Below are 21,392 nucleotides of genomic sequence, written 5' to 3'. Positions count from 1 at the left end.
ATCGCGATGAGACACAATCACAATCTTATATGTGTGTCCCACTCTTTTAAATACTTCGTAATTGCTCCGTTTCTATAAATGATATTTTTCATATAAAAACGATCTTATATTAGAGATCAAACAACGTGTTTCATTCTCTAATATCACTAAGATCGAATGTATAAAGTCTAGTAAAAAACAAATTACACTATATAATATGCAACATTTCACCAATAACTCTAATACCAATCAATATGCAACATGTCACAATCGGATGCGGATATTTCAGAACGACCATTTCTTTGTATAGCTCTTGAACCTCTCTTCATTTGGGGTCTATTAGACCACATTAACCGCTTTACCTTTGTTTTTATTTGTAAGTTATCTCAAACCGAGAGTCTTATTGGGTTGAAGGTCTTATTGGCTAAAGTCTTTTTAGGATAAGTCTATGGAGGAAGTAGAATAGTTTAATTGAATATTTTTGGTAAATTTGGTTGAAATATCTTATTATTATGAATAAACTATTTTTAAACATACTGTTAATGGCAGCGAGTTCAAAATCAACTGGTTTAACTAGTTGATAAAATTAGTTAATTAAATTAATAAATAAAATCAACCGATCACTCTAATTAGCTATTAATTACGAGAATGCACAATGTTATCCAATTAATTAACATATTAAATTAATAAATAAACACAATATTAGTAACCAATAGCAGCTTCCCAACGTAAGGGAAGTAACGGAAGGAAAGTGAAACGTTGTCCATTTTTTATATTTCATTCATCAGTTTTATTTATTGTTTTTTAAGAATCTTTATATTACATGTTTTAAATATAATTAGTTTCGGTCATTTTGATTTTTAATATCTTATTTAATATTTTTTTTATGCATAGGATTTATTATTTTACACTACAAAAAAATAATAAAATGGCGACAAACCATTTCATCGCCATTTGATAGCTAAACGATCAAAAAGTAGGTTTGGCAACGGGCGGGCGACGAGATACAAGGTGGTCGCTATTCCTTTCGTCGCTAATCTCAAAATGGACGCCATTTCCTCGCCTTTTCTTAGCGACCAATTTGCGACCCGAATCCCGTCGCCAAACTGGCGACCACTATCTTCTAGCTATTTAGTCGCCACCGGGCGACCACCATGTCGTAGCTGTGTCGTCGCCTGCCTATCAGCCTGCTTAGCGACCCGCTTTCCGTCGCCAACTGTCGCCTATTTTATTTACTAGTATACATATATATATATATATATATATATATATATATATATATATATATATATATATATATATATATATATATAATATTTGTTGTAATATTAAGATAAATATATATATACACATAAAACAAGTAAATAAAAATAAAGAGCTGGAAATATATATATATATATATATATATATATATATATATATATATATATATATATATATATATATATATATATATATATATATATATATATATAATTAAAGTTTATGTACAAAGTCACAAAAAGTACATATATTTAATCATTCATTTGGAAGAGGGGGTTGTTACAAATTGAGATGGGATTGAATGAATTTTAAAAAAGAGTTCTCGTTTTCTTTGAATTTGTTCAGTCAGCCTTTGGTGAGTCTCATAGACAGTCTGAACATTTCGCATTTGCACCGGTTTCCTTAATTGATTATTGAACTTCATTTCCCATTTGCACCGTTTCCCATAATTGATTATTGAACTCCATAGGCTGTGACTCTTTGACCTTTCGATTGTTCTTGAAATATTAAAAAAAAACGATTTAAAACTAAATATGAATATAAGAAAAAACTGGAAAATATTAGCACTAAACATGTTTCAAAAATGCCATTATTCGAAAATATTAAAAAAAAACATAAAAATATGTCGAAAATAACATAAAACAAAATCTAGGAAAAAAAAATAACAATAAACATGCTCAAGTTATACCATAATTCGGAATTGATTAAAAAAACAAAAAAAAGGCATCATGAAACAAAATATTATCATAATCATCAAGAACATTGAAAAAATACAAAAAAATATATAATAAATACTAACCTTTTAATAACAAGATGAGAATTTTAGAGTTGAAAATAAGTTGTAACCCCAAAATGATGAGGATGAGATTAAGAAAGAAAAGAAAATAAATAGAGATTGAGATTAATGGATGAAAAGAAAAAATAGAGTTGGAAAGATAATAACGCGTATAAGGAATGAAGAAGTATAAGGTAAGTGAAGATAGAGTTGTGGGAAATGAGAAATGAGAGCAGAATACACGGCTTTTATAATCAGTATTTAGCGACCGCCAGTGTGGTCGCTGGTTGGTCGCTAAAGCACTCTGGTCGCTGGTTGGTCGCTAGGCCTTGGAAATGAAAAAAGTTTGCGTGCTGCAGTAAGGAAAAAATCGGCTTGCAGTATTGTTTTTTAATTATTATTATTATTATTATTATTATTATTATTATTATTGTTATTTTCATTATGATTATTATTATTATTATTATTATTATTATTATTATTATTATTATTATTATTATTATTATTATTATTATTATTATTATTAGTATTAGTATTATTATTATTGTTATTATTAGTATTATTACAACGTTGTTATTATTATTATTATTATTATTATTATTATTATTATTATTATTACTTATTTTTATGTGTTATTATTATTATTATTGTTGTTGTTATTATTGTTATTACTGCAAAATATTAATAATTCGGAGGAATATAATAAAATTGTATTAAATATTAAAATATATTAAATAATTACATATAGCAAAAATATAGCTTCTAACTTTTCCACCGGTAGATAAAAGGTAAGAATTTTACTATATTTACGTTTTTATTATTAATTATAAAGATCCTTTTTTCATAAAAACAAACGTCTCGATCATCCTTAAGGAGCACTTTTTTAAAAGTTTGGTCAAAATGAGTAATTAATTTTACATTTAGCTAATTTATGCTTGTAGTCACTAAACCTGAGCTCGAATTCAAGCTTCATTAAACTAAATTTATAAACAATTTAAACTTTTAATCAATTGATTTGTTGACTGATGATTTGATCTAAAGTTGGTTTACATTTATATAAAAATACATGGTTTTTGATGAAAATTTAAAAATTTTTGTACATTACCACTAATTATAACTAAAAACAGTATAATTTATCGGTTAAAATTTATCTAATTTACTAAAATTTTGTCCAAAAACTATGTATATTTTTAATATAAAAGTTAATATCTGGAAAAATATCCATGCGCATACATCATAATGAATAGGGATGGAATTTAATTTCGGAATCTGGGAGGATAATCCAATAATAGCTATTAAATGATTCAAATGGGATTATACTTATTTTGATTTTGTTTTAGATAAAAGTCGGACTTTTACACCTGGACTCGAATTTATGTCTTTCAACTTGGATTTTCGAATCTCCAACGAAGACGTCTATTTTTCAAAAAATCAATTTTTTTAGCATAAGTAAATTTATGGTTTTTCGAATAGTTTATAATTTGCCCAAATTCTAATAAGTAAATATCAAAGTTCGATCAATTCAACTTGATAACTTAAATATGGAACGATTGCCCATATTAAGATACATAAATGATATAACAGTATAATTTTTGTTCGTTATTAGATATAATGAATGTGAGATTTTTCAATTTTAATTTTCCAAACAAAAATCACAAATTCTCATATGAGAAGGTTTCACAGTGAGATCATGCCGACATGCCCAATGTTCACTTACTGTTTTAAAATGATCGATGAATTGTAATTTTGGGTGGTTAGATTTATTGTCATAATTCTTAAATGATTACTTATAACTAAACCTGGAAAAATTTGATCCGACCCGAAAATGAACTCGGGACCCGACCCGACAAAATCCGAACCCCACCGATCCGAAAAGCGACTTAACCCAAAACATGACGGACCCCATAATTATCCGAAAGAAAATGGCCCGACCGACCTGTTTTGACAGTTCCAATATCAAATTTTAGAGTAATCTAAATGTTAGAATTCATTTCAAATAAAATTTTAGTTTTCAAAGTATCTCAACATATTAAGTATATCACTTGAACCTTAAAACTCATCAATAGATCTCAAAAAACACGCATTTAACGTCTTTTTATCCATTGTAATTATTTTTCTTTAAAAAAAGGATGTTAAAATCATCTTGCTTGAGTACATATATCTTGTTAAATCAGTCAAATGAGTTTTTAATTCTTCTACGTCTCAGTAAGCAAATCGATATAATTTATAAGAACGTTTTACACATTTGATTGAGCTTTTCAGAAAAGGAATGTTGTTACCCTAAATTATTAAATGCTTATCTTATAAGTTGAAATAAGTACATAGTTATTTTTATATCTTTCCAACATGAAACTATGAAGATACTTTTTATGAGGAAATGAGAAGATGTTTAAGGTCATATTTATCTAACGTTATAACTTTAATATACACTATAACTTTTATGAATCGCGTATCTTACAAGTCTTTCAAAATAAGTATTAATTCTCCTATTTTCCTTGGAATTAAATGAACCTGACATACCAACTATTTTTTGAAAATCGTACATCTGATTCTCTAATGTGACACGTATCTTACAAATCCAGCTATACATAGAGATTTAAAGTTTAAAACACAAGCGTCGCAATTACTGGTTTCTTATAACTTGAATTCAATCACATAAGACTTTAATATTGTATCAATTGATATGTGGATCAATGTCAGAGAGATGAGAAATAATTTTTTTATTAAAAAAAGTTTCATAAATAATGAAAAATGGAAAAATCAAATTTTAAATTTTATAAGTCATAACCTGTTGGGCTAGACCGACCGCCCGGAAGCGAGAGTGACCCGACCCGAAAATGACCCGACCCCAGAATGACTAGACCCGAAAATGACCCGACCGAACTTGATCTGACCCATAACCCGTCCGGCCGACCGTTTTGCCTGGTCTACTTATAACCTTAAAGTAATTATTTATATTCTTAAAATAATAAATTAAACAACTGATTGTATAACCTTATCTCATAATAATGTTGTCTCATACTTTTTTACTTTTTACGCAATCCGACACGTAATTTTAATCATTAATTAAAAATCATAAAAATTTGACACGATGAAACTATGTGATTAGACAATTTAAATAAGATTTCACTTAACTGTATTTCTTTTGTAACTAGTACTTCCTCCGCTTCATTATACTTACTACATTTCATTTTTTACGCAATTCAATGCGTAACTTTGATCATTTATATCTTAAGCGATGCTTAACTAAAAATTATAACAAATTGATTTTGTGAAAGTATTCAATTAGACGATTCAAACAAGATCTCATTTAACTATATTTTTTCTTATATATTAATTGTAAATATAAAATAAACTTAAAAGATGAATATTAGAGGGAATCCTTGGGGGTGTGGGGTGAGTGGTGACTATTTAGAGTAGAGGAAGTCTTTGAGAACAGGAGTACATCAACAACATTGAGTAGCAGAAATAAGCAACAGAAAATACTGAAAAAATGAGCTCCACGGCTCCACGCAGGGGGACCGACCAACCTGATCAAAGCGACACGTAACACTCCTCTTGATTATCAGAATCTCATAGCAATCAACGTTACGGCATTCCACTGTTTCAGAATTTTAAAGATTTAATATCAAAATATCCTAAATTCGGTAATCCCTAAAACACTGTCAAACAATCTATTTTGTCTATCATTTTAATTAGGTTGTAGAAGTAATAAATTTATTTCTAGGAGAGTAGTATTTTAATTACTTTTCAAAATTTTAACCATACATATTTCTCTTATTTTGTCTTATTTGATTATATTCAAATAATTTAATGATTGTTATCAGTTCTTAATATTTATATTCTTTTCGTTTTTTTTGTCCACTTTACCTTTTATACGCATTTTTTAGTAAATTTTAAGCCTTAAAATCTCTAAATATGCATTATAAAAAATTATAAAAATTATATATTAAAAACTTTACATCAAGAAAAATCTAACAAGATCTCACATAAATATTATTTCAAAAATCTAATTTAAATTTCTTTCTTAAAGTGGACCTAAAAAAACGGAGAGAGTTTATCAATTATTGGTGTTATAATTTCTTATGTTACAATCAAATTTGTTTAGATCGGATCTAAATTTTGTAGATTAATTTAATTCCTAATGTATTTTAATAATTTTTCTAAATTTATTATTATTATTATTATTATTATTATTATTATTATTATTATTATTATTATTATTATTATATATATATATATATATATATATATATATATATTTATATATATATATATATATATATATATATATATATATATTCACGTTTATTACACGAAATTTTAAAATTTATAATTCAATAAGATCATCATAAATACATATACAATCCCTATATATACATGCTTTCTTTAGCTCCAAACTTTTACAATTATCTATGCTCTACAAAATAATGCATTGTTTTCTTTACATTGACACATGACGGATGTAAAATAAGAGTTGAGAAATTCTAATTACTTGTAACGTGTTACTTTAAATCATACTTTATTTTAAGTAAATATTATTTTTTTTTATTTGCTCAATTGACAGTTATTAATTACTCTAGAATGTAAATGTTTTTGTTTTTATTTCTACTTCTACTTAAAAGGACTTTTATTTCAACAACTTTATTTGTTCAACTAGTATTTACTCTAGAGTCTTCAATGTTGACTTTTTGCTTTAATTAGATTTTAGTATGTAAATTTTACATATAATTCATATGGGACTACTATTGAATTATCTACTTTGATCTGTAAATATTTAAAATAATTATTAAATTGCCTTTTTTTATCTGAATAATAAATAATTATGCTACCAAAAAATTATTTAAATAGTTAAATTATTGTATATTTAAAAATTTTAAAAATCTCGTATATTGCACAGACATTACACTATTCTTATTATAATCAGATTTCTCATCTAGCTAGGTACACTTATCAATGTAATATTTTAATTTTAAATATTTCTAGTTATATTTGGTTAAAAATTATATTGATTCAAAACAATTAAAATTTCATTTAACTGTATTTTAATTTATAGATTGAAACAAATTACAAACTAGAATTAATTAATGAATAATATTAAAAAATAAATAAGACATATAATCATGGAAGAGAGTATTTAAAATAATTAGCATGAAAGTCGAGCTATAAATTATTTTTATATGTGTGATCCCCAAACATACTGCAATGAAATTCATTACCTACCATCATTGCTAAAACCTACTGAAAAAAAATCCAGTACAACTAATTGATTTATTGGCGGGTAGATTGAATTTGGATGATTGAACGAACAGTACACATCTTTATCGGGTGGGGCTCCACCCAATCTATGTTCTACCCGATGCCTATCAAGATCCAATTTAGTTCATTTTCTAACAAAACTATATTTTTATTTTTTTAATTCTTTATTCGTATATAGGTTATAGAATCTCTACAAATAAAAAAATTCTAATTATGATGGAAACAATTAAATTTATTAACAAAGTAAATAAAATTTTTATTACCATAAATATTATTTAAGTCCAATTTAGTTCATTTGATTTTTATTAATCAAAATTTATTTTTAATGTTATACTGATTTTCAATTATTGAAACTGATTTTTATTTATTGAAATTGATTTAAACTGATAGTAATTGATTTTTAGTTATAAAATTATAACTGAAATGTACTTATTAAAACTAATTTTTAATATTATTGATTGTAATTAATTTTTACTGATTAATTGATATTTGCTCATCAAAAACTGATTTTTGATTTTTATTTATTAAAATTAAATTTTATTCCCTCCGTTCTTTTTTGTTTTTCTACTATAACTTTTGCACGCATTTTTTAGCAAATTTTAACCTTTAATATCTCTAAGTACGCATCGTAAAAAATAATAAAAATTATATATTAAAAAACTTTACATCAAGACAAATCTAATAAGATCTCATATGAATATATTTTATCTTCGATATATACTTTAAAAATCTAATTTAAATTTCTCTTTAATGTGGACAAACAAAGAAAACAGAGAAAATAATAATTATTTATTTTTTTAAATGAACTGAATAGGGTCTAAAGTAAACTAATATTGAAATTTTTACAACTTAAAATACATTACTGTGATAATTTCAAGATTCATTTTGATTTAATAATTTTTCATGAAATGCATTGTTAGATATTAAGACTTGAACACATTTTTTAAGATTAAATATTGCCTCTGTTTTTTATTTGTTCTTCTCAAGTTTCTCAAAAAAATTTTACAAAGTTCTTCCCATTATGAATATTTCTATTTTTGGATATTGTTATGGATAAAAATAACCTCATTTGTCTAGCATATTAATCTAAAAGATCATTATAGATTTACAATTTAATATTAAAAATTACTTGATTATTTGATATTATGGAGTAGTATATTTCCTCCCATTTAACTATTTTTTCTTTTTACTAAATATTTCACTCTTTTTTATAATTTCAAGCTATATTAATGATTATTTCTATTTATTTCAATTAATAATGACTTTTAATAAAATATTATTATTCATCAATATTCTTTTTAATTTTTTTCATATTTCAAATGGAAAGAAAATACTCTTTTTAGTTTCTTCCTTAATCAGTGGCGGACTCAATTGATTGACAAGGGGGTACGGTTGTACCCCCAGTTTGAAAAATAAAAAAGAGAAAAAAAAATCAAACAAAGAAAAGACCATATGGGAAATGGAGATGAAATGGGAAATAGTCTGAAAAGAAGCAAATGAAATGGAAAATAAGAAAGAAGCAAGATGGAAATTGGAAAAGAAGCAGATGAAATGGGAAAGAAATGGAGTAGGGGAAAGAAATGGAGTAGAGGAAAGAAGCAGCTGAAAGGGTATAGGAATGGAGTACTGTTCGTTACTGTTTAAAAACTCAAATTATGAGTTATAAACAGTAACAAATAGTGTTGGGATTTTCTAAAATTTTTAAGTATTAAGAATAGGGATTAATTCAGACCATGAATGAAAAAAGAACTGTTGAAGATTTAAATCACTTTATAAATGAAAAAAGAGTTGCTGGACAAATAAATATCATTATTAAAAAAAAATTGTTAGAGAATGTTTTAAATGACTAATGATCCAATAAATAGTTTTTAAGCAGATAAAAAAATTATAACGCTAAATGAAATAAATTGGTTGATTTACTGATTTGTTTCATTGTTTGTTGGTTAAATTTAGATACTTAATTTGATTATTACTTGATTACTTGAATATATAGTTGATTAGTTCATAGTTGAATACTTGATTTGATGTTGTTGGTCCATGATTGAGCTTCTTATTTGTTTGTTAAATGTTAATTAGTTAATTTAATTGTGATTTCTGACTTGCAAGTTTAGTTGTTACTTGTTATTTATTAGAATTGACACTTAGAATAGATTGTTGTATTTAATTTAATTAGGAAATGTCAAGTAGTTCAAGTTCAAAGAAGTTAAAAGCCGAGGATAAACAACCCAATCTTCGTGAATTCTTGTTTAAAAGAATGAAATCCCAAGGATCATTTAACGAAACCATTGACTCTCCTCCTTCTCCTTTAAGTTCCCCTCCAACTCAAGATGTTAATATGGAAGTAGGTGGTTCAAGTGCTTGTGATGAACCATTGGATGATGATTGTGATGAACCATTGGATGATGATTGGGTGTATGATGTTGAACTTCTTCCTCATGACCCGGAATTGAGAAAAAACATAATGGATTATCCCCAAATGAAAGAAATCCGGTTATGAGAGCTTATATTCTTAAAAAACTTTGCCAAGCAAAAACACATGTTTTCCCTCAAAAACAAGTAGGTGGTTTACGCCGTTTTAGTGTCAATTGGTTCAAAAAATGGGATTGGCTTGAATATAGTGTTGAAAAAGATGTCGCATTTTGCTTTGCTTGTTATTTGTAATTTTGAAGTGTATTAGTGTAAGACTTTAAGTATTGTAAGACTTTTATTGTTATTTTGGATTGTAAGACTTTAACTATTGATTCTATTATGTGTTGTAATTTTTTTATTTTTTAAAAAAAATTTATTCGATTATACGCACAACATGACATTCGTATTTTGTACCCAATTTGAAATTCCTGGATCCGCCACTGTCCTCGATCCAAATGGAAAGAAAAAATCGTAGGGAGTAGTAATATTTTGTGTTTCAAATGCAAGCAATAGATGAAAAGCAAAAGATAACGATCACGACTAAGCTATTGCCACGTTATAACCCCACAAATCTAAACCGGTCCCATTTTTCCTTTCCCCTGTATCAATCCGTCCGATGTACTCTCCACGTGGTTTTCCTCTTTCAATCTTAGCCGTCCACGTCTTTCTTCATTATATTCAGCTGTTGGGGTTCATTTCCCCAGCTATGACCGCCGCACCATAAAGCACGTGGCGACAAAACAATCCCTCCTTCCTCTTTTTCATTTTACAAAACCATTAAAATAATAAAATAATAAAATATCAAATTTCTTACGTTTCATTTCACCGGAAATATCACTATATATGTATCAACCATTCTTTATAATCCAAATTTAATTTTCTACAAAATTTTCACTTTTTAATTTTGATTAAATTTTAAAATTGATATATATGATATGACACTCAACGAAATCTCCTTGCCGGAAGGAATATCCTCCTCGCCGGAACACGCAACTAACACAGACCCTCAAAAAGCCAAGATCTCCCGCCGTCGAAGAGTAGAGATCCAACGACTTAAATCATCTTGCCAAGAAACTAAAAACGGCGTCGTAACACCTTCAAATGAGGATAACTACTATTCACAAGGAAGCACGTGCAGCGGAGTGCACGGTGCCGTGTCGGTGATGGGAAGGAGAAGAGAAATGGAAGACGCAATTACTGTCGAGAAAGATTTAGTTTCTAGAAAGTACGATTACTTCGGTGTGTACGACGGTCATGGAGGTAGTCAAGTTGCGGAAGCGTGTAGGGATCGGATGCACTCGATTCTTCTAGAAGAGATGGAGAGATGTGAGACGCGGATGAAGATTAACGGTTGCGATGAAGATAAAGAAAATGTTGATTGGGAGAAGGTGATGGGTAAGTGTTTTGCGAGAATGGATGAAGAAGTTGGAAGAGGAGGAGGGAGAGCAGATAATGTCGAAGAAATGACGGTGGGGTCTACAGTAGTGGTTGCTGTTGTAGGGAGGGAAGAGGTTGTTGTGGCTAATTGTGGAGATTCTAGGGCTGTTATTTGTCGTAACGGTGTTGCTGTTCCTTTGTCCGTTGATCATAAGGTAATTTTATGATAATGAATTAATGATAATGGTTTAATGTGATAATAATTTTGTTTTGTTATGAATTTCAATAGCTATTCGGGTGTTTGGAATTATTATTTTTTCCTTCAGGCTTTTTTTTGGTTAAATAAAGAAATACCCCTCTAATTCTTTTAAATTGTCCCATCTAAATTGGGCACAAATATTAAGAAAATGGGGGATTACCTTAAATAGTATACGGGTTAAATAGTGTAGTTTATTAAAAAGAATAAGGGTGTTTTCATAATTATATGAATGATATTTGGACAATTTGATTTAAAAATTATGTTCTAAAATAAAAATAGACCCAATAAAAAAAATGAGATAATTAAAAAAAATTAAAGAAAGTATTCTTTTAAGGTCATATTGAAAATCATAATTTCATTTGAAAATTTAAAATTAATCGAAATTTATTGTTAGTCATTCTCAGATTTTTATTAATGATTTTATAATTAAAATTTAATTTAAAAATACTTGTTACTTTTTAAGGTAGTTGGCCTTTAAATCAAAACTAAAAAGCTGCTAATTATTATATTTTACTAATTTTTTGCTGTTAACCTTCTTACTCTGTAATATAAAGACAAAAATCAACAAATAATTTTGTACTCAATTTTCTCAATAAAAACAACTGACTTATCGGTAATATATTTTGCAATTTGTCAAACTACCGGTAATTTGTCAAACAGACCCATTAATTGGTCATGTACAGTTATGAGCAATTGTGCAAATGCAAGTTATTAAGCTATAATTTCTAATGAAAATGTTAAACTGTTCTAGTCATTATTTATTCTTAGAGCTTAAATTCCATGAATTTACTTGGAAATGGTATTTATTGTATGGTTGAAGAATTTGTAATTGACACTGGTAATTGAAATTATGCTTGCTCAAATAAAGTCCACCAAATAAGTATATAAATGTGAAATTTTAAGAAAAAAGACATTTCAATGAAAATTCTAGAAAATAGAAATTCCAAAGAAATTCTCTCACAATTCTGGCATATCCATTACGTGTGAGAGCTTTTCAAATCATATAGAATGCAAATTTAAAGTGACACGAATTAAGCAATTGTATTTGGTCAAGTTTTGGGCAAGTGATAATAAGGAACTTTTAACAATCTTGTAAATTTGTATTAAATTAATGGACTAATGAAATTGTTTTATCTATTTTCTCAACCAATTAGAAAAACTTTTTTAAAAAAAATATATTAATAATAGGAAACCCTCATCAAAAAAACATAATATGTAACCAGAACATTGTGAATGGAAAAGTAATTTATTGATTTAAGTTCAAAATTGACTAAAAGTTTCATGTTAATATGCTTAATATATACTTCCTAACAACCTATTTTTCCTTTTTCTTTTTCAATTAACAATAATAAAATACTATACTCTATAAAGTAAACAATCAGCTATAATGTATGTCAATTACTTTTCTTAATTCCCGTACCCATGCAAATGTAGCGACTAAAACGGAATGGAAAAAGTATATACTTCTATATATAAATTTGCATAGTCGGCCGGCTCAAGAAATTTTGACTTTGAAAAGGTTAATGTAATGTTTAAACTTGTGAAAGTAAATAGACTTATAGAATATACAATTGTCATAGTTAATTAATATGGAGAAATTAAGGCCTTGATTCTCCCATGCTTTTGGCGATATATGATTCGCGTAAGCTTAACTAACCGTATAAGGATATCGTGTAGTATAAGACTTGATTAAAATTAGGTTATTGAGTGGGTGATGAGTAAGTAAGTGAGTCATCAACAATTAAACATAGGATCTAGTCACTAGTATTAGTTACAATTTTGTTTGTTAAAAGATCATTGGTTAAGCTTTTAATTGTTGGTTGGTGATCTAAGCTTATCTAACAAACTTAGGTGCCAACGTTTTGAGCGTTCTTAAAAGTGTGTAGTTCAAGAGTATTGAACTTTTCATTAAGATGAATCATGATTAGTTGAAATGGGATATCGTTAAACTATACTCCTTCTGTCCGTTTGAATCTGGTACACAACATCCAAAACCTCTCAAATTGATTAAGTGGATAGTTCGAGAGTATTGAATTTTCCAATAAGATCCAAAACCTCTCGCATATCAATGCGGGAATATTGATTGTGAGCCATATTTTTTCATTTTAAGTCATTGTCAAATGTAAATATAGTTGTTTAGGAGAATGTTTTTCCCCAATGCAAACACCTCTTAGAGTCAAAAACTTGCGTAATTAGAATAAGATAGACTAGCTAACATATCTGTCCATGTGAGGGGTGCATAATTTAAGGATCATGGATAAAATAAAATATATTTTGGGTTTTACGTGTGAGATTAGAATAGAATTGAGTAGATTCTTGCATACCAAATCTCAATTATTTGGATTTTTTCTCTGTGCGATGCTGTGCATTCTTCCAAACCCCCCCCCCCCCCCCCCCCCCCCCCCCCTTAAGATATTTTGGATTTGTGCCCTCTAAATGGGCCACCCGATTAAGCTCTGCGGGCCATACGTTTGTCCCCCTTAGAAACCATCTTATCACGATAAGTCATGTTTGCAATCAATAGCATAGTTTGTCCCCTCTTGGCTCCATCCCTTTCTGTAATTTGATGCATAAATCATTGAGACCCACGTAGACAATATAGTCGGGTTGCATGTTTCTTGGTGTTGCTGTTGTATACGGAGGTTTCTGCTTCCTTTTAGATGAATTTTATCGTTATCGACTTTTTGTAGTAGATAGTGCTAACATCTCGTAACTTTATTTTAGCCCGACAGACCAGACGAGTTGGCTAGAATTGAAGACGCTGGTGGTCGAGTGATCAACTGGAATGGCTATCGTGTCCTTGGAGTTCTTGCGACTTCGAGATCAATAGGTATGATCCTCCGCATGCTTCTCCACATATACCATACGATTAGCATTGTGTAATACTCGAGCCATGAACTCATATGTGCTGTCTTCGGGTTTTGTTTCCAGGAGACTATTATCTAAAACCGTATGTATCGTCCATACCGGAAGTTATGATCAGCAAAAGGACGGAAGCGGATGAGTTTTTGATTCTTGCGACAGATGGTTTATGGGATGTGATCTCTAACGAAGTTGCATGTCAAGTGGTAAGACGATGTCTTAGCGGCCGGATTAAACCGCAAGAGATTTTCAACCATATTAACAAAATTAGTAATAACCGAGCAGAAGTCGCAGCAGTTTTACTTGCGGATTTAGCCATCGCTAAGGGAAGCAAGGACAATATTAGTGTAATTGTTGTAGATTTCAGAATCAGGAGATTTACATGTTCATAAAGAAGATTTATCTTTCTGTTTAGTCAGCATAGAAAGATGACCTTAATTTTTAACATTCTTTCACCTTCTCTGTAATGGTTGCACCTTGTAAGAGGTTTCTTGTACAGAAGAAATACAATCAAAAATTTTCAGACAGATCTATTCTACTAATATAAAGTTGGAATGAGAGGTGTTCATATAGGCATCAGGTCAATTGTGGGTTTGGTGTTTTTTGCAATCAAGTTTTAGGGTTCATTGGTTTTTTACATACTTTATAATTCATTTTAAGGTCGAGTTAAAGCTGGAATTGGTTATTAAGTCTAGTGAATGTCGGATTGTCGAAGATTAATAAAGGGCTATACAATTGCTTTCCTAAAACTTCTGCAAAATCAAAGTTTTGCTCAAGGAGTTGATCAATTTTTAAGCAGCTCAAAGTTAAACTTGCATAGAAATTAACTAAATGAAAAATAGTTTTTTCATTAAATTTTAAAAAATTTAAAGACGGTCTTAATTTTTCTTCTATAAGGCATCAATTCTATAAGATTGTGTCAGTTGGAGCAATTATTTCTTTTAAGCTGTAGGCTCTATGTGCGGCAAATTTGATATTAGATTTGTAATTCGTTTTTTAACTCGTATATGATACCAATAAGTAAAGTTGGAACTTGGAAGGTTGAAGTACAAAGTGTATCTTATTAGGCCGTGACAATTCATTACATAATCTCACCATGGCCCATTCGTGTGGACACGGGACACCCGTGGGTTCGGGCTCACAAACCCACGGGTCAAGAGCATTGATTTACCCATACACTTGGTGAGGTTCATTGTATCCAGCCATATGGTAGTAGGAAGGTTAGCTCATCCAATATATATGCAAGTCAACAACCCACTATTTTATCGATGTGGGATCTTGTCTCACATGTGAAGTATTTCCAACACTCCTCACATGTGAGCTACATCATATCAGGAATCACCTTCGGCTCTGATACCATATTAGGTCGTGACAATTCGCCACATAATCTCATCGTGGCCCACTCATGTGGACACAAGACACTCGTGGAATCGGGCCCACAAACCTACATATTATTCTTCCGTAAGGCATTAATCTCCTCCTCCATTGCTACCTTCCATTCTTTACTCTTTAAAGCTTAGTCTACATCGCAAGGAATATTTTCAGAACATACTGTAGTATGAAACGAAATTGCCTTCTTTGATAATTTACTCTCTACAATATTACTAATAGGATACTTGGACCTTTGAGATTCAAATTATGGATCATATCTCCTTGGCGGAATTCTTGTTGTACTCCTAGGAGGTAATACATACCTATTAGCTGGAATTGTACTAGAAGTTTGATTAATACTTTTCTCGTTCCCACTAACCACTTCAAAAGAAGGATTACCGACATTCTCACTAGGCGCAGGTGAAGATAAAGTAGGAGGATCACTGTTTATTGACTGAGTAGGAATAACATTCTCACTAGGCGCAGGTGAAGATAAAGTCGGTGGATCATTATTTATTGACTGAGTAGGAATAGAACCTTCCTGTGTAGTAACCGGAGTTGAACTTTCAAGTATAGTAATAGGCATATTATTAAAAACCTGAAGATTAATCGGAAGACTAAGAGGTGATGTGTCTTGATTATTAATAATAGAAAACGTATTCTCTTGTGCCTCTTGTGTTATTTTTGAATATGTTAACCAACTAAGATCTCCACATGTACTCTCCCCCTGAGATGTTAGTTGGGTATAATAAAAGGAATCTTCAAAAAAATCACAGTTCATTATAGTATACATCTTATCATGAACTGGATCAAAATATCTGTACCCCTTTTGATGAACACCATATCCAACAAACACACGCTTAACTGCTTTAGGTTGCAATTTGTTTCTATCTCCTTTCTTAAGATGAACATAAACAACACAACCAAATACCCGTGGAGGAAGATTATGGGTAAGCGGTATAGTTGTAAGAGTATTCAAGGTCTCAAGAGGTGTCTTAAAATCTAACTTCCTTGTAGGGAGGCGATTCGTTAAATAATTTGATGTCGCAATGGCTTCAGGCCAAAAATACGCAGGAACATGAGACTCGAACATCAAGGCTCTTGCCATTTCAAGAAGTGTACAATTTTTCCTCTCAACAACTCCATTTTGTTGTGGAGTGCCGGAACATGTTGTTTGATGAATTAGACCATTAGAAGTTATAAACTCTTTCATATCAAGTTTCATATATTCTCCTCCGTTATCAGATTGTAGAATATAAATTTGTTTGTTAAACTGCATCAGAATCATCTTATAAATACTCACAAAAACACTAAACACCTCAAATTTCCGTTTCAAAAAATATACCCAACTCATATGTGTGCAGTCATTAATGAACAACACAAAGTAAGAATATTCATGTATAGTAGCATTCGGCACTGGGCCCCAACATAAACGGTTTATCGAAATGAGACGAACTAGATGTATAAGTATGTCTATGACTTTTAGCAAGCACACAGGATTCACAATCTAAGGAGAAATTTTTAAAACTAGTAGAAGGAAAAAGACGTTTCAATTATCCTAAAGAGGGGTGACCCAAACGTTTATGCCACATTCGTATTTTTTGCGCATCGTTGAGCAACTTCATCAACATAGTATAATTTACCTATCTCAGTACCATGCCCAATAATCTTTCCTGTCGGAATCTCTTGTACATAACATCCACCAGAAAACATAAGCACACAACAATTCAGTTCTTTTGTAAGTTGACCAATAGAAAGTAGTTTATACGATAAACTTGAAATGAAAAGACAATTTTTAAGTTCCAAGTTTGATGTTACTTCAGTAGACCCTGCTTTTTCTACTTTAACACTCACCCTATTAGCCGTTTGAATATGAGTTTGTCGAGTAGATTTAATATTTTTAATATCATTAAGGTCATTCGTCATCGTATCTGTTGCACCACTATCAAAAATCCATTTTTTTATCAACATCACAAATTGAGGACATATTTAAAATATTATTAGCATTTTAAATATTATTAGCATGCCCATTTTGTTGAGAAGATTAGACAATACTTGAGATTCCTTTTGGGCTAGTATAGAACAACTAGGAGACTTTTGAGAAGAAATGTGGGCCAAAAATAAAGGAGTAGCAGCCGGCCCACTCACCCATTTGGATTTAAGCAGCAGGCCCGTTTTGGATTTTATTTTTTAAATTTTTTTTATTTTTTTAGGCCTTTTTGAGGGATTACAGGGAGTACCAGCCAGCCTTTTTGAGGGAATACTAGCCGGCCCATTATTGGGGTTTATGTCCTTGATTTCCTTGGAATTTTGTGAGGTAGTAGCCGGCCCGCTAATGGGTTTTATGAATTTTTGAAAAAGCTGAGCGAAAAAAATAAAAAAACGAATTGAATAATCGAAAATTCAAACTATTCCAAAAATTGAGCGTGAAACTCCCGCACTTAAGGTTTGGGGCTGTTCGCAGTTAGTAACTGCGAACAGGTCAAAAAAGACAAAATAGCTGTTCGCAGTTACTAACTGCGAACAAAAAAAAGACAAAATAGTTGTTCGCAGTTACTAACTGCGAACAGCTATTTGACCTTAAAAAAAAAAATTTTTTTTTTTTCTGTTCGCAGTTAATAACTGCGAACAACTATTTTGTCTTTTTTGACCTGTTCGCAGTTACTAACTGCGAACAGCCCCAAACCTTAAGTCCGGGAGTTTCACGCTCAATTTTTGGAATAGTTTGAATTTTCGATTATTCAATTCGTTTTTTTATTTTTTTCGCTCAGCTTTTTCAAAAATTCGGGTTTTATTTCCTTAGGGTTTAGTGAGGCTTTATCTATAAAAGAAGGAGACCTGGGCTACCTAAACTGATTTTTCCTTTCCCATGCTGAAACATGTGCGCTGATGTCCCTTTATCAGTAGAGAATCTAACATTGAAATAGTGTACTATGGCTCTGAGTCATCCTTCGTAAAAGTGAAAATTTGAAAAAAAATAAGTAAAATAATATAAAAAGGTCAAAAAATAAGTAATTTTTGAACTTTATTTTTAAAATAACTATTTTTGGCCTTGTTTAGAGGTTTGACACTATTTGCTGTTAATAACAGCGAATATAAGTTTGGTCAAAAAAAAGTCAAGATTTTTGTTCGCTGTTACTGACAGCGAACAAAAATTGACCATTTTTGACCAATTCTCTTTGTTCGCTGTTAATAACAACGAATAATTACTTGATACTATTTTGGAAATAAAGAACTGGTTAAAAATGGTCAAAGTGTTTGTTCGCTGTTAGTAACATCGAACAAAGATCTTGACTTTTTTTGACCAAACCTCTTTGTTCGCTGTTATTAACAGCAAACAGTGTCAAACCTCTAAAGGGGGCAAAAAATGCTTATTTTGAAAATAAAATTTAAAAATTATTTATTTTTGACTTTTTTTATATCAATTTACTTATTCTTTTCAAATTTTCTGTGGAAGAGATCCCAATTTTCAGGGCTCGTTCATAAATCATGCTCCTAAATCTTTTACAAATTTGTTTGGGCAGGCCAAATATAAAAAAAAGAAAAAGACCATTTACTAGTGTATTTTCTTGCTGAATTTCATGAGGATCTTTCTCTACCTCCCCTTATAATTTTGCCATTTTCAATTTCTTTTGTTCTCCTTCAACGTTTCTTGTTTATACATCAAATTTTTTGCCCTTTTTCGCAATTTACCACTGCATATCTTCCTGAATTTCATGAGGATCTTTCTTTCCCTCCTCTATTAGTCTATCAATCAACATTTGTGCATCTTTCCCCTCTATACCTTATTTTTTAGCCTATTTTTGTTGATTAATTTGTGATTAAAAATATTAAAATCAGCAGATGCAAATATTAAAATACCTATTTGACATATCATAAACCTTTACTTGACATACCTTAAATCTTTATTCGACTTAATACAAATACCCACTTGACATATCCTACACATATATTTGATATACCATAAACTCCTACTTGATATACCATAAACACTTACTTGACGCATCCTAAACATGTACTTGACATACTCAAACACCTACTTGACATACCATAAACACCTAATCAATATACCATAAACAACTACTTGACATACCTTAAATCCCTTAACATACCATAAATCAATACTGAACATACCCTAAGCACCTAGTTGACATACCACAAATCCCTTGTTATCATGCCCTAAACTCCTACTTGACATATCCTAAACACTTGCTTGACATACCCTAAACATCTACTTTACATACCATAAACCCCTATTTGACATACCTAAACCCCTACTTGACATACCACAACCTCTTTTACATACTATAAACTCCTATCTCTACTTGATATATTCTAAAACCTTACCCTAAACACCTACTTGACATATCATAAACTTCTATTTAACATGCTATAAATCCTTGACATACCCTAATGGCAAAACAAACCTAAAACAATGAATTACAATTTATGCATGAATTCTGTAACAGAATCACAACTCTAAATTCAATCTAGAACACCATCTGCTGCTCTCTGACCTCTATCCACATTATAATAACATTCTCATCTAAATAATCTAGCAAATTACCTATTTACTCAAATATTTCATATTATTTGATTTATTTTTCATCTTAATTTATCTTAATGAATTATATTTCTATTTTTGATGACGCTGCCACTCTTATTTTTTAATACTCTACTACTTTATTCCATGCACTATACAAGTTTTTTAGTTTCTGCGCCAAAAAAATAGAGCTTTTTGACTACAACCACAAGTATAAGTTTATAAAGTACTAGAAAAAATGTTTTTGAACCAAGTATATATCCTTATTCTCATACTTTCTCTGTTTTAAAGTACTCGCACTCGCTATGCGGAAAAAAATCACTATTAGTACCAAATAGCCAAATACTCCCTCCTATTTATCTTAGGTGTCTCATTTACTTTTGATACACTATTCATTTATCACTCTTAAATTGCATTTTATTATTAATCTATAAGTTAAAATATAGTCATGTGGGATCTTATTTAATTCGTTTTGATGTAAAGATTATTATAATATCAACTTTGTATAATTTTTAATTATACATAACTCGATATATTAAAGATTGAATAAGTGTATTGGATAGAATGAATAAAGTAAATGGGACACTTAAAATGAATAGGAGGGAGTATAATAGAATAGAGGTAGTAATACATTGACCACCATAGCCCTTACATATAAAAAGTCTCCCTATCCTTAGCTCAAACACTCCCTACTTTAGCTCCTAATATAATACACGTAAAGAAATATTTTGATTTAAATTTTCATCAACTACTTTTTTGATTAGGTCCATTTTGTTAACCACTACATGATTTTATACCATAATTTTCCAATAAAAAGCAATCGTGGCAAATAATAGAAAGAGTTGTAATCATTACGCATTAACATGAATAGTTCGTGAATTTCATAAAATGATTGTTTAATAATGCAAATTTTAAATCTCAATATCTATAAATATATATAATAAAAATTTATAAAAATATATAATATAAAAGTATAAATTAAAATGAATCTAATGAGATCTCACATGAATATATTTTATCTTCTAAATATGTGTCAAAAACATTAATTGAATTTTTCTCTCCTTAAAGTGGAATATTTCAAATGAGAAAAACATCAGAGAATGAAGAGAGTAAGATAATTATTTTATAAAGGGAAATTCCACATGGTAGCATCCAGTTTTCATGAAATACCAGTGGTAGCACTTTTTAAGAAAATTCCGCATGGTAGCATTTAGTTTATGCATAATTGTCATAGCATTTTCCGTTAAGTTCTTGTTAAATTTCGTTTAATTTATCATTTTGTGAGTTTTTTTCCA

The 21,392-nt window shown here is 29.7% G+C and overlaps 1 protein-coding gene across 1 annotated transcript; it reads left to right on the top strand.

Annotated features, from left to right (window-relative positions):
- Window positions 1-10,400: 10,400 nt before the first annotated feature.
- On the top strand, window positions 10,401-14,871 carry LOC130805105 (protein phosphatase 2C 51-like). Its single transcript, XM_057669738.1, has 3 exons — window positions 10,401-11,277; window positions 14,046-14,151; window positions 14,253-14,871. Exons 1-3 carry the CDS (start codon window positions 10,621-10,623, stop codon window positions 14,573-14,575), a joined length of 1,086 nt encoding a protein of 361 aa, XP_057525721.1. The 5' UTR covers window positions 10,401-10,620; the 3' UTR covers window positions 14,576-14,871.
- Window positions 14,872-21,392: the final 6,521 nt, after the last annotated feature.

The sequence above is a fragment of the Amaranthus tricolor genome, chromosome 2 (genome assembly GCF_026212465.1).
Source record: "Amaranthus tricolor cultivar Red isolate AtriRed21 chromosome 2, ASM2621246v1, whole genome shotgun sequence".
NCBI lineage: Eukaryota > Viridiplantae > Streptophyta > Magnoliopsida > Caryophyllales > Amaranthaceae > Amaranthus > Amaranthus tricolor.
This window is presented reverse-complemented; position numbering and strand designations above follow the sequence as displayed.

Excerpts from the sequence above, each read along its gene's own strand:
- LOC130805105 (XM_057669738.1), top strand. The coding sequence starts at position 10,621 with ATGACACTCAACGAAATCTCCTTGCCGGAAGGAATATCCTCCTCGCCG. Across the intron at positions 11,278-14,045 it reads CTTTGTCCGTTGATCATAAG|CCCGACAGACCAGACGAGTT; the intron begins GTAATTTTATGA and ends ACTTTATTTTAG. Across the intron at positions 14,152-14,252 it reads TGCGACTTCGAGATCAATAG|GAGACTATTATCTAAAACCG; the intron begins GTATGATCCTCC and ends TTTTGTTTCCAG.